This window comes from Salvelinus sp. IW2-2015, linkage group LG17 (genome assembly GCF_002910315.2).
Source record: "Salvelinus sp. IW2-2015 linkage group LG17, ASM291031v2, whole genome shotgun sequence".
NCBI lineage: Eukaryota > Metazoa > Chordata > Actinopteri > Salmoniformes > Salmonidae > Salvelinus > Salvelinus sp. IW2-2015.
Window position 1 is genome coordinate 32497835 of NC_036857.1, and position 14054 is coordinate 32511888.

The 14054-nt window shown below is 40.7% G+C and overlaps 1 protein-coding gene across 1 annotated transcript in view; it reads left to right on the top strand.

Moving 5' to 3' along the window:
- Positions 1-5944: 5944 nt before the first annotated feature.
- phactr3a (phosphatase and actin regulator 3a) overlaps positions 5945-14054 on the top strand; it is a 54403-nt gene continuing 46293 nt past the window's right edge. The window contains exon 1 of the mRNA XM_024006596.2: positions 5945-6681. Within this exon, the coding sequence (XP_023862364.1) occupies positions 6570-6681 (112 nt within the window). The 5' untranslated portion in view covers positions 5945-6569. The remainder of the gene's footprint in view (positions 6682-14054) is intronic.

The window sequence follows — 14054 nt, forward strand, 5'->3', positions numbered from 1 at the left end:
AGTCCCCATAGTCTGCATTACCACTAAGCAAGGGCCCACCAAGCAAGCGGCACCATGAAGATCAAGGAGCTATCAAACAGGTCAGGGATAAAGTTGTGGAGAAGTACAGATCAGGGTTGAGTTATTAAAAAATATCAGAAACTTTGAACATCCCACGGAGCACCATTAAATCCATTATTAAAAAATAGAAAGAATATGGCACCACAACAAACCTGCCAAGAGAGGGCCGCCCACCAAAACTCACGGACCAGGCAAGGAGGGCATTAATCAGAGGCGCAACAAAGAGACCAAAGATAACCCTGAAGGAGCTGCAAAGCTCCACACGGGAGATTGGAGTATCTGTCCATAGACCACTTTAAGCCAGCCGTACACTCCACAGAGCTGGGCTTTACAGAAGAGTGGCCAGAAAAAAGCCATTGCTTAAAGAAAAAAATAAGCAAACACGTTTGGTGTTTGTCAAAAGGCATGTGGAAGACTCCTCAAACATATGGAAGAAGGTGCTCTGGTCAGATGAGACTAAAATTTTACTTTTTGTCCATCAAGGAAAATGCTATGTCTGGCTCAAACCCAACACCTCTCATCACCCCAAGAACACCACCCCATGGTGAAGCATGGTGGTGGCAGCATCATACTGTGGGGATGTTTTAATCGTCAGGGACTGGGAAACTGGGCGAATTGAAGGAATGATTGATGGCGCTAAATACAGGGAAATTCTTGAGGGAAACTGTTTCCGTCTTCCAGAGATTTGAGACTGGGACGGCAGTTCACTTCCAGCAGGACAATGACCCTAAGCATACTGCTAAAGCAACACTCCATTGGTTTAAGGGGAAACATTTAAATGTCTTGGAATGGCCTGTCAAAGCCCAGACCTCAATCCAATTGAGAATCTGTGGTATGACTTAAAGATCGCTGTACACCAACGAAACCATTCAACTTGAAGGAGCTGGAGCAGTTTTGCCTTAAAGAATGGGCAAAAATCCCAGTGGCTAGATGTGCCAAGCTCATAGAGACATACCCTAAGAGACGTGCAGCTGTCATTGCTGCAAAAGGTGGCTCTACAAAGTATTGACATTGGMGGGATGAATAGTTATGCACGCTCAAGTTTTCAGTTTTTTTGTCTTTTTTCTTGTTTGTTTCACAATAACAAATATTTTGCATTTTCAAAGAGGTAGGTATGTTGTGTAAATCAAATGATACAACCCCCAAAAAATCTATTTTAATTCCAGATTGTAAGGCAACAAAATAGGAAAAATGCCAAGGAGGGTGAATACTTTTGCAAGCCACTGTATCTGTGGAGGGACTGGTAGAGGGTGGACCTAGTGCTATAGTAGGAGTTGACTGTACTGATGGTGATGCTGTTGTCTGGTGATAGAGTTAACTGTGGAGTTGACCCTACTGATAAATGCATAGATCAGAATAATTTGACACAACAGATGATAAATGAAAATAATGCTGTTGAACCACCAAATCTGAAACATAAATTGTATGGGAGTGGCAGGGATGCTGCGGAGGATCAGAAAGTTAAGAATCACAAAAAATGTAGAAAAAATMWAATAAATGTTTGGATTACCATGCTATTTCAATGGCAATACATTCCGTTATGCAGCATAATGAAAAATGTGATTTCCAATTTTAGGAGGAAGTTGCCAAAACGTGTTGTCACTCAACGTAGTGTCAAAAATCTTAGGAGTATGTGGGACAAGAATAGAGGTTACATTCAGTCTTGTTAAMCAGATTGAGGAACAGGTTGAGTTGACCATCTCTTTGAGCCCGTCACCCATATGTAATGAAATAGGAGATGAGGGTGACAGCACAAGCTAAGTCAGTGCAACACAATCAAAGACAAACTAATTGATACAAAAACACCAATCAAACAGAGAGTAGAGAGGAGAAATGGATTTAGTCTTAAAAGAGAACTGTGACACATTTATACATTKTATTGCTAGTGACACCAAGGTGAAATGAAACAACATGTTACAAACCCGAAAAGGTAAATGAYGCTCAGGTACAACACCTATTGCTTGTGGAGAGTTTAAATGAGGGGAGGTCAACTGCTCAGAGAAGACCCTCAGACTCCCAACTTAAAGGCTAAATGTACACACGTTTGAGGATAAAGACCCTGATTCTGTACTTCATCTTGATGTAACCAATAGTTCATATTGGGACTGAACACTTCCACTTAGAGACAGAAAGCTGTGGTAGGGGTCTATCAGATGAGGAAATTGTAAGCTCTATAACAACGCAATCAGATGAGCACTATGTAACTGGAAAGGTTGAAATCGAAATAAGCAAGGATACACTGAAACTGAGGCCAATATTGGAGGATTTATGTTTACCACCTAAAATAATAGTGTGTTTCCCTTGACTTGTGACAAATGGGACAGGGTCCATTCAGAAAGAYTTTGCACCTCTGAGAAAAATGTGGTCTAGAAAAGTTATTCTGCAGCCTCTGCTTTTTTTAAAACAGTAGCGGCTGTGGTGTTTATGTGTGCTTGTTCTCTAAAGCAGTCTTGTGAGCAGGCAATGTGAATACAACATTTCACAATGGCATGCAATACTATATTTTACTTGAGTTATTGGAGAGTAAATGACTTAGTTGAAAGAAGTTAAGGTTTTAAGCTTGAATGATACAGCAGACTGATGAAATTAAACTATATGCTTAATAATTAAATGATGTTTAAATATACATTTGTTATTTATTTCATGTAGTGGTGAGCACCAAAATCGATAATTTGATGTGATATTGGTATCGTTTTATATTGTTATGAGCAAGGCATATCGTGATATTGGTTTATTCTTACTGTTAACCTACACTATTCTGTAAAAAAAGCATACATGACTATTCCTGTATGCACAAAACCCTCTCACAGACCTTCTCACAGGCTGCTTAGCATACTTAAAAGTGCTAAAATGAAAAACAGGCTGTTTAGCGTACCCATCATTGCCTGATGATGGGCCATCAATTGTGGATGGGCTTTCCATTGTCTTAACACTAGTTGGATAGGTTTATACCACCAGAACACACCTGGCCCAGGTGTCTGGACTTCACAGAAAAGTGAACATTCACACAGTTGCAATGTATTTTCTCCGAACTGATATATCAAAATCTAATTTAAAAATGCAACTGATATTGACATAGATTTTCCATATGAAACAAAATGGTACATCACTAATTTAATGGATGAGGGGTTGAAACTACCTGTCCTCCAGGACACCTACACCACCCGATGTCACAGGAAGGCCATAAAGATCATCAAGGACAACAACCACCCAAGCCACTGCCTGTTCACCCCGCTATCATCCAGAAGGCGAGGTCAGTACAGGTGCATCAAAGCAGGGACCGAGAGACTGAAAAACAGCTTCTATCTCAAGGCCATCAGACTGTTAAACAGCCACCACTAACATTTAGTGGCCGCTGCCAACATACTGACTCAACTCCAGCCACTTTAATAATGGGAATTGATGGAAATTATGTAAAAATGTACCACTAGCCACTTTAAACAATGCCACTTAATATAATGTTTACATACCCTACATTACTCATCTCATATGTATATGTATATACTGTACTCTATATCATCTACTGCATCTTGCCATCTTTATGTAATACATGTATCACTAGCCACTTRAAACTATGCCACTTTATGTTTARATACCCTACATTACTCATCTCATATGTATAMACTGTACTCTATACCATCTACTGCATCTTGCCTATGCCGTTCTGTACCATCACTCATTCATATATCTTTATGTACATATTCTTTATCCCTTTACACTTGTGTGTATAAGGTAGTAGTTGTGGAATTGTTAGGTTAGATTACTTGTTGGTTATTACTGCATTGTCGGGAACTAGAAGCACAAGCATTTCGCTACACTCGCATTAACATCTGCTAACCATGTGTATGTGACAAATAACATTTGATTTGAAACGAATGAATGTATCATAAGGTGTGTTAGACCATAAATTTAAACTGACACATTTAAGAAAATTGTTGACTGTAGTGACTGTACCCATAGCCTGGTTGATATTCATTACATTTACATTTTAAATAAATACGATTTTCGTTTAGACTAAAAAGTTTGCCTTATGTGTTTGATTTTGAGTGTTGATAGTTTAGTGTGTATATAAGCATTAACTACTACGTGGATAGCACCGGGTAATTTGGAGGTGGTTTCTATAGACCGTATTGATTTTTTTGTCTGGGTATGATATTTGTGCGTCTGTAACTTTCTCACTCATCATTATTAACGATTCATTCAGGACAATCCGTCATCATGGTAGCATCCACATTAATGTAGACGTGTTTAGAAACATATTATATTCTTATTTACAATTAAAGTAACTTCAAAATGACACAATATATTATTTACCATTTATTTATATTGGGCACAAATAATCTGAAACACAATCAAAACAAACTGCAAATGCATCCAACAAATGTGTAGAGTCAAGCTTGATGTAATCATTGCGTGCTAGGAATATGGGACCAAATACTAAACTTTTGACTACTTTAATACACATATAATTGAATTTGTCCCAATCCTTTTGGTCCCCTAAAATGGTGGGACTATGTACAAAACGTGCTGTAATTTCTAAATGGTTCACCCAATATGGATGAAAATACCCTCAAATTAAGGCTGACAGTCTGCATATTAACCTCATAATGATTGTATCATTTCAAATCCAACGTGCTGGAATACTGAGCCAAAACAACACAAAATGTGCCACTGCCCCAATACTTTTGGAGCTCACTGTATATAGGTTCTACAGACCCTAGTGAGTAATCCTATACATAGCTGTCTCTCTATAAACCAATATGTAATACAGTGATTTGAATTGTGGCCAATGTAATGGGCGGAGTAAAAGACCAGCAACACTCTGTATTATTCCGTGCTCCATGAAATGACACCATACATACATTCTCCAGACCCTATTCTACGGAGTATTCCCAACCCCACTTTTACATCGGCCCATAGAATAGTTTTTTCTCAGTAAGACAATATGTACATTTAGATTTTCCCCATATGTAGTTTTAATTTTGTATCATTATTTTAACATTATGCACTATTATTGATTTCGTATCATACGCATAGCGTTTTACCGCAGTCTTTTATTTTGAAGCAAAATCAGATAACCAGAAGTCTTAATGTAGCTGCCGGAACGCGAATGTTGCTGCAGTAACGCTAATACGGAAGACGGTACAGTAAATTCTAATACCAGACAGAGAGAGAGAGAGTGGCCCAACTAGGCGGAGAATCTGTGTATTTTCGTACACCAATCACAGTGATTTGATATGGAGGTTAAGAGTTTCGAATTTGGTCAACAACAAAAAACGAAGGACTTATTTGCTGCGTGAGGTTTATTTGACTGAATAGAAGTTTCGTAATGCTTAAGCTGTTAAGAGTGTACTGATATAAGTAGGACACGTGACATCCCGTCAAGAAAAAAACACTCTATATAGGAGTTGTCTCGAGATGGCTATGCATATTAATGCATGAGGCTAGCGACGTAGTGTCTCTCTCTCTCGCCATTCATTGAATACAGGCGGTTGACGTCAACAAACTTCGACTATTCAAAAATGTTTACAACAATGAGATGTATCCACCAATCCAAAGAAAGGATAGGCGGGAGCTAGACAGCCCCCCGTTCCACTTTGTGAACAACGACACCAATTTGTTAGGGCGGAGACACTTGTATCTTGTCAGTATATCCAAAATCTCTGCAACGGCAACTACTTCCTCATCGGCGCGTCATAGCAGGGTTGACCAATAGGATGAAAGGACTTCCAATGGACAATCATCAAGGCGCAAAATATGCGCATAAGGTCTACCATACATACATTTTCAAGTATTATTAATTGTTTGGTCAATTGAACCTAACATATTTACATTTGGAATATAATATAGTAATATATGTGTTTTTCATGTACAGGTACAGTCGTTGAGCAGGAGGCTTAGGCTACATTGTCGTTTCTCATGGTATTAAAGCCAATGTTTGACATTTCTGTTCATTTCTGTCTATTACGCTCTCTACTATATCAATAGGCCTACTGATCTCCCTTCAGCCAATACCACTAGGCCTATGCAGCTGTTGTCTCTGAATCCCTGAGATTTATTCAATGAACCAATTTCACCACGTGTTGATGTTCTGCTCTATACAACCTCATCACCATTCATATAGACCAAACCAGCATCATAAATCAGTAGGCTACATTAATAAATTCAGATTGTGTAAGTAGGCAGCCTGGCCTAAATTTGGGTCGCCGGCTACAATGTTGCGAGGAAAAATCAGGCAGTAGTGACATATAAACCGGCACATCCGTATCACCCCTCCCACGTCCACACGAGCGCGCACAGACACACACGCGCGCTTCAACCGTTCTTATTATACGTCAGTGGCTCCAACATACTAGGAATTTCTGCTCAGCACCCATGGCTCCCCATTAGATGCTCAAAGCGGCTGTTGTCAGAACGAATTATATCTGCACTACTGCTGCTTACTTCTGACCTTGCCTGCCTCTGGTAGGGTTTTGAATATTTTATTTTATTCATGTGCTCTATCCCCAATGGCTACATCCGATGGAAATGGAATAGATGTCTGTCTTCTGCATAGAGGCAGATCTCAAAGTGACCCAAACCTACTCACAGAGTCCGGCATCGATCTAGTGCACAGCACAGGTAAGAGACATGTTTTTTTTTGTCTGGATATTCAAACGTTATAGGCTATGGTATTGGCGTTTTATTATCATCGTTTTGGCGATAGGCTACAGTAGTCTCCTAAAGCCATCCCCAATTGCTAAATGGGATTTGAGGACCATATCAGAATAATAAGCACTCCATGCTTCCATTTGACAGAAAATACAATAAAAACAGAGATTCGCCGACAATTGGTAGGAAAATATAATGACGCGTTTGCCATTTTCCTCCAGTTCTATTTAAATTAATGGATGCTCTCCCAAAATAAGCTGTTTGTTCGTGAAATACTATGTAGTTTTGCAGTAAATGTGAAGATTATAAATTAACTTGAGCCTATAATGCAAAGCCTATTGTACACAAACCCATAATATTTCAGACATCATTGCATCAATTTGAATATATTTATATATAGGCCCAATAAGATTGGACGCAAAGATGACAGGCTACAGTGAAGGAAGCTCATTGTGTGGTCCATCATTTTAGGCGAAATGTCTAGACACATTTTTGCGTCGCTAGGTTATATTAGGATTCAATGTTACATTGAGCGCACAGACACTGACATTGAGCAGACACATTTATAATGATTATTTGAGCAATTTCGTTCTGCATAAGCCTCGGTTTCGGTGGTAGCTTATATTGGACCTTCATTCAATGGACCCTTGCCTATCCCGACTCGGCCACTGCGCTTGGCAGCATCAATTGGATCCCATGTTGAGGTTGAGCTGATCAAACAGTCCTATGATCAATGGCCCAGCGTTCCACGTGATGTATAGGATCAAAGACTTCGACGTCAGTGCTGCCCTACATATAGAAGAACATCAATTCCCTATGGTGTGGACCATGCAGGTGTGCACAGAGCACCTAGAGCAATCATAGGCTATTCCCCTTTAAGATAAATAAACAGGCCCTCCCTGCCTAGAAGCATGTTATTTACCAACCAAGCATTTTTATTCTCAAGTGCTTTTAGGCATAGTCTGCAAGCTTAATGGCATTTTGTTATAATATATTTTTTAAACAGTTTAATAAAGTATTTTATTGGACAGCTATTAAGTATTGGTGCCAGGCTGTATCTGTTTAAGAAGACAGTATGTTTATGGCATATTTATGGCTAAATTGAGTGGGTTCTTGACCTTTTACTGTTCCCTCTCCTTTTCTAACACACGCACGAACCCACGCATGCCCCCCCCCCCCCCCCCACACACATACACACGCGCACACAAGTACAAGTTAACAGGTAGCCTAGTGGTTAGAGCCTTGGGCCAGTAACTGAAAGGTTGCTAGATCAAATCCCCGCGCTGACAAGGTATACATTTGTCGTTCTGCCCCTGAACAAGGCAGTTAACCCACTGTTCCTAGGCCGTCATTGTAAATAAGAATTTGTTCTTAACTGACTTTCCGAGTTAAATAAAGGTTAAAAAAAGACCGCTACAGTGCCTTCAGAAAGTATTCATACTCCTTGACTTATTCCACATTTAGTTGTGTTACAGCCTGAATTCAAAATGGGTTAAAGTGATTATTTTTCCCATCCATCTACACACAATACCCCATAACACACAATACCCCACAATACCCCATAATTTATTCAAAAATAAATTACAGAAATATCTCATTTACATAAGTATTCACACCCCTGAGTCAATACTTTGTAGAAGCGCCTTTGGCAGTGAGTACAGTTGTGAGTCTTTCTGGGTAAGTCTCGAAGAGCTTTTCACACCTGGATTGTGCAACATTTGCCCCAATTTTTTCACAATTCTTCAAGCTCTGTCAAATTGGTTGTTGATCATTGCTAGATAACTATTTTCAGGTCTTGCCATATATTTTTAAGTAGATTTAAGTCAAAAACTGTAACTCGGCCACTCAGGAACATTGGTAAGCAACTCCAGTGTAGATTTGGCCCTTGTGTTTTAGGTTATTGTCCTGCTGAAAGGTGAATTCATCTCCCAGTGTCTGGTGGAAAGCAGATTGAACCAGGTTTTTCTCTAGGATTTTGCCTGTGCTCCATTTCTTTTTTATCCTGAAAACTCCCCAGGCCTTAACGATTACAAGCATACCCATAACATGATACAGCCACCACTATGCTTGAAAATATGGAGAGTGGTGCTCAGAAATATGTTATATTGGATTTGCCCCAAACATAACACTTGGTATTCAGGACAAAAAGTAAATTTCTTTGACACATTTTTTGCCTATTACTTTAGTGCCTTGTTGCAACAGGATGGAATATTTTTATTCTGTTCAGGTTTCCTTTTTTTTCACTCTGTCAATTAGGTTATTATTGTGGAGTAACTACAATGTTGTTGACCCATCCTCAGTTTTCTCCTATCACAGCCATTCCACTCTTTAACTGTTTTAAACTCACCATTGCCCCCATGGTGAAATCCCTGAGCGATTTCCTTCCTTTCCGGCAACTGAGTTAGGAAGGACGCCTGTATCTTTGTAGTGACTGGGTGTATTGATACACCATCCAAAGTGTAATTAATAACTTCACCATGCTCAAAGGGATATTCAATGTCTGTTTAAAAAAAACTCATTTACCAATACGTGCCCTTCTTTGCGAGGCATTGGAAACCGTCCCAACTTCTTTTTATATAATTTGTAAACATTTTCAAAATATATAATTCCACTTTGACATTATGGGGTATTGTGTGTAGTAGGCCAGTGACAAAACATCTCAATTTTATCAATTTTAAATTCAGGTTGTAACTCAACAAAATGTGTAAAAAGTCAAGGGGTTTGAATACCTTCTGAAGGCACTGTACAATAATGATTGAAGCAGTGGCTATGATAACCGTGTCTTATACTTGAATGTGCCTACACATGTAGCCTGCACCCATTCACAGGGCACTGCTAATGGACTATCCCGTAAATACAGTTCTGTGTCATTCAAGAGAGCAATAGCAGTGTCTGGTGACCCAAAGTACACATTGTCCGTCCTCAGTGTATCATCACTGTGTGAGTGTCGCGGCTCACAGTCTTTGCCAAAGGATTACTAAGACTTTTACACAGTGGCCTTTGCAGCTGCAGAGACTGACACTGGAGAGAGAGAGAAAGAGAGAGAGAGAGAATATTAGTTGTAGAACGTTCAAGGCAATTTTACCCTCCATGCTTGTTGGGGCAATGCACTGTATCACTAAGTTTGTATTATTTCAAGGGCTGTTTTGTATGTAAAGTACTATGGGTTGTATGAAAGGTTTAAAAAACAAATATTAGTCTGAGGTGTTGTTGCCAGGACAGGATGTTACTTTGGGGGGGTTTGCACCCCGCTTAAAGACCTTTAGGGAAAACACTGCAGGGTCTTATATTCCAATTGGAATGTATATGTAATACTAGCCATTGTTGTGAACAAACCTATGTTTGACACGGTAATGCAGGGCTCTACACTAACTTTTTCAGTTAGTGGCACCAGCACATGATTTGGTCACACCAATATTTTAAATAATTTATAATGACCTGGCCTGTGTCCCATAATATAACCGCATTCCATACAGAACAAGGCTAATAATGACTAGCCATATTTTAAATAAGCAACATTGGATGTTCTAAGTCCACAACAATGCTTAAACCACATCTGGGGACAATTTTTGGGGTCTGGGAAAAATCTGAGAAATTTAGATTTTTTTCTGTAGTTGGCCTTTAAGTCAGGTAAGCACCAGCATAAGTTGTGTTTGTCTAGCAGTGTCGCGCAGTTGTGATGGGAGTTTTCAAAACAAATGACCACTGGATTGATGCGAATAATCATGATTCTGCCAGGTAGGCATAGGCTACTTTGTAGTTACCTTTTATTTGCCTTTCCATCTACCCGCAGATGTTTAGGCTATCATTAACATTGCTAATGGCTACACACACTGCACACACAGGGTTTCGACATTCAGGTAAATTTGCCAGCAGTCCGGGCCAGTGTCAACTGAAAGCTATTGGCACGAGTTTAAAAAATACTGACAATAGCAGATGATTTTATCTTTCATTTGTGGGCTGAGCAAATGTGTGCCTATGTGCCTCCTCTTCCCCGACCTGACTGAGTTCTTCTCTGCCTCCTGCTCCTGAGCACCAGGGCACCAAATAAAGGAAGACACCGTATGTATCAAGAGTCTCAGAGTAAGAGTGCTGATCTAGGATCAGGTCCCCCCTGTCCATGTGATCCTATTCTTTGTGATCTAAAAGACATCATAACCGCCATCGATAAGAGACATTACTGCGCAGCCGTATTCATCGACCTGGCCAAGGCTTTCGACTCTGTCAATCACCACATTCTTATTGGCAGACTCGACAGCCTTGGTTTCTCAAATGATTGCCTCGCCTGGTTCACCAACTACTTCTCTGATAGAGTTCAGTGTGTCAAATCGGAGAGCCTGTTGTCCGGACCTCTGGCAGTCTCTATGGGGGTGCCACAGGGTTCAATCCTCGGGCCGACTCTCTTCTCTGTATACATCAGTGATGTTGCTCTTGCTGCTGGTGATTTTCTGATACACCTCTACGCAGACGACACCATTCTGTATACTTCTGGCCCCTCTTTGGACACTGTGTTAACTAACCTCCAGACGAGCTTCAATGCCATACAACTCTCCTTCTGTGGCCCCCAACTGCTCTTAAACGCAAGTAAAACTAAATGCATGCTCTTCAACCGATCACTGCCCGCACCTGCTCGCCCGTCCAGCATCACTACTCTGGACGGCTCTGACTTAGAATACGTGGACAACTACAAATACCTAGGTGTCTGGTTAGACTGTAAACTCTCCTTCCAGACTCACATTAAGCATCTCCAATCCAAAATTAAATCTAGAATCGGCTTCCTATATCGCAACAAAGCATCCTTCACTCATGCTGCCAAACATACCCTCGTTAAACTGACCATCCTACCGATCCTCGACTTCGGTGATGTCATCTATAAAATAGCCTCCAACACTCTACTCAACAAACTGGATGCTGTCTATCACAGTGCCATCCGTTTTGTCACTAAAGCCCCATACACTACCCACCAATGCGACCTGTACGCACTCGATGGTTGGCCCTCGCTTCAATCTCGTCGCCAACCCACTGGCTACAGGTTATCTACAAGTCTCTGCTAGGTAAAGCCCCGCCTTATCTCAGCTCACTGGTCACCATAGCAGCACCCACTCGTAGCACGCGCTCCAGCAGGTATATCTCACTGGTCACCCCCAAAGCCAATTCCTCCTTTGGTCGTCTTTCCTTCCAGTTCTCTGCTGCCAATGACTGGAACGAACTGCAAAAATCTCTGAAGCTGGAAACACTTATCTCCCTCACTAGCTTTAAGCACCAGCTGTCAGAGCAGCTCACAGATTACTGCACCTGTACATAGCCTATCTATAATTTAGCCCAAACAACTACCTCTTCCCCTACTGTATTTATTTATTTAGCCCCTTTGCACCCCATTATTTCTATTTCTACTTTGCACATTCTTCCACTGCAAATCTACCATTCCAGTGTTTTACTTGATATATTGTATACGCCACCATGGCCTTTTTTTGCCTTCACCTCCCTTATCTCACCTCATTTGCTCACATTGTATATAGACTTATTTTTCTACTGTATTATTGACTGGATGTTTTGTTTATTTCATGTGTAACTCTGTGTTGTTGTATGTGTCGAATTGCTATGCTTTATCTTGGCCAGGTCGCAGTTGCAAATGAGAACTTGTTCTCAACTAGCCTATCTGGTTAAATAAAGGTGAAATAAAATACATTTTAAAAAAAATACTATAAAAATAAAGTTTTTTTTTTTTTTGCTAAACAACTGAAATATCACATTTACATAAGTATTCAGACCCTTTACTCTATACTTTGCTGAAGTACCTTTGGCAGCGATTACAGCCTCATGTTTTCTTGGGTATGACGCTACAAGCTTGGCACACCTGTATTTGGGGAGTTTCTCCCATTGTTTTCTGTATATCCTCTCAAGCTCTGTCGGGTTGGATGGGAAGTGTCACTGAACAGCAATTTTCAGGTCTCTCCAGAGATTTTTGATCGGGTTCAAGACCGGGCTCTGGCTGGGCCACTCAAGGACATTCAGAGACTTGTTCCGAAGCCACTCCTGCGTTGTCTTGTCTGTGTGCTTAGGGTCGTTGTCCGTTGGAAGCTGAACCTTTTACCCCAGTCTGAGGTCCTGAGCGCTCTGGAGCAGGTTTTCATCAACGATCTCTCTGTACTTTGCTCTGTTCATTTTCCCTCGATGCTGACTAGTCTCCCAGTCCCTGCCACTGAAAAACATCCCCACAGCATGATGCTGCCACCACCATGCTTCACCGTAGGGACAGTGCCAGGTTTCCTCCAGACCAGAGAATCTTGTTTCTCATCGTTCGAGAGTCATTCAAGCGGGCTGTCATGTGCCTTTTACTGAGGAGTGGCTTCCGTCTGGCCACTCAACCAAAAATGCCTGATTGGTGGAGTGCTGCAAAGATGGTTGTCCTTCTGGAAGGTTCTCCCATCTCCACAGAGGAATTCTGGAGCTCTGTCAGAATGACCATCGGGCTCTTGGTCACCTCCCTTTCCCAGATCTGTGCCTCAACACAGTCCTGTCTCGGAGCTCTATGGACAATTCCTTCGACCTCATGGCTTGGTTTTTGCTCTGACATGCACTGTCAATAGGGCTGTGGAGGTCAAGAAATTTTGTGAGCCGGTAATTGTCAAGCAAATAACTGTCGGTCTCACAGTAATTGACCGTTAATTACCAAACACATTTAGCATCTCCTGGCTTCCACACATAGCCTACAAGCCACTGATGCAGACCTTTGGAACATCTACATTTTAAAAGTCTAATAAATCCATGTAATACAGCCTACACCTTCACAATAAATCCATTATTTATTTTAGACAGGTCTAAAGAAGCATGATATGAAGAAAATGTAGTCTATAGCAGAATAGCACACTCTGAGTTGTCCTTATGTCAGGTCCTGATCTGGCTATGCCAAATGGCTGTGGGCTATACTAGTTAATTTAGCAGACAAGATTTTCTTAGAATTCCGTGGCATTATGTTAATTTGAGAGCACATGCGGGCAGCTATTCTGTGTTGAGGGATTAAAAAAGAAATAGGTTCTCCTATATGCTTAATTTAGAGTTATTATTGTAACTTTAGGTTTTCTACAAAACGTTGGGCTATATGTTTTGACGTAATATATATTAAGGCTGTAAGATGATTTGAAAAAAGTTGCTTGAAAGGCCTGATCCCTGCTTTGTTTTTTGCGCAGGCTGTACACACTTCATTAGTCTCTCATTCACAATTTGACAATCACTTGATAATGACTAAAATTTCACAGCGGCATCCCCTTTGTGGCTGCATTGAACCCTAAAAAAATCCATGCCTTTTGCGGCCAGTGGCTGCGTTGTGCCTTTCTCCCTGA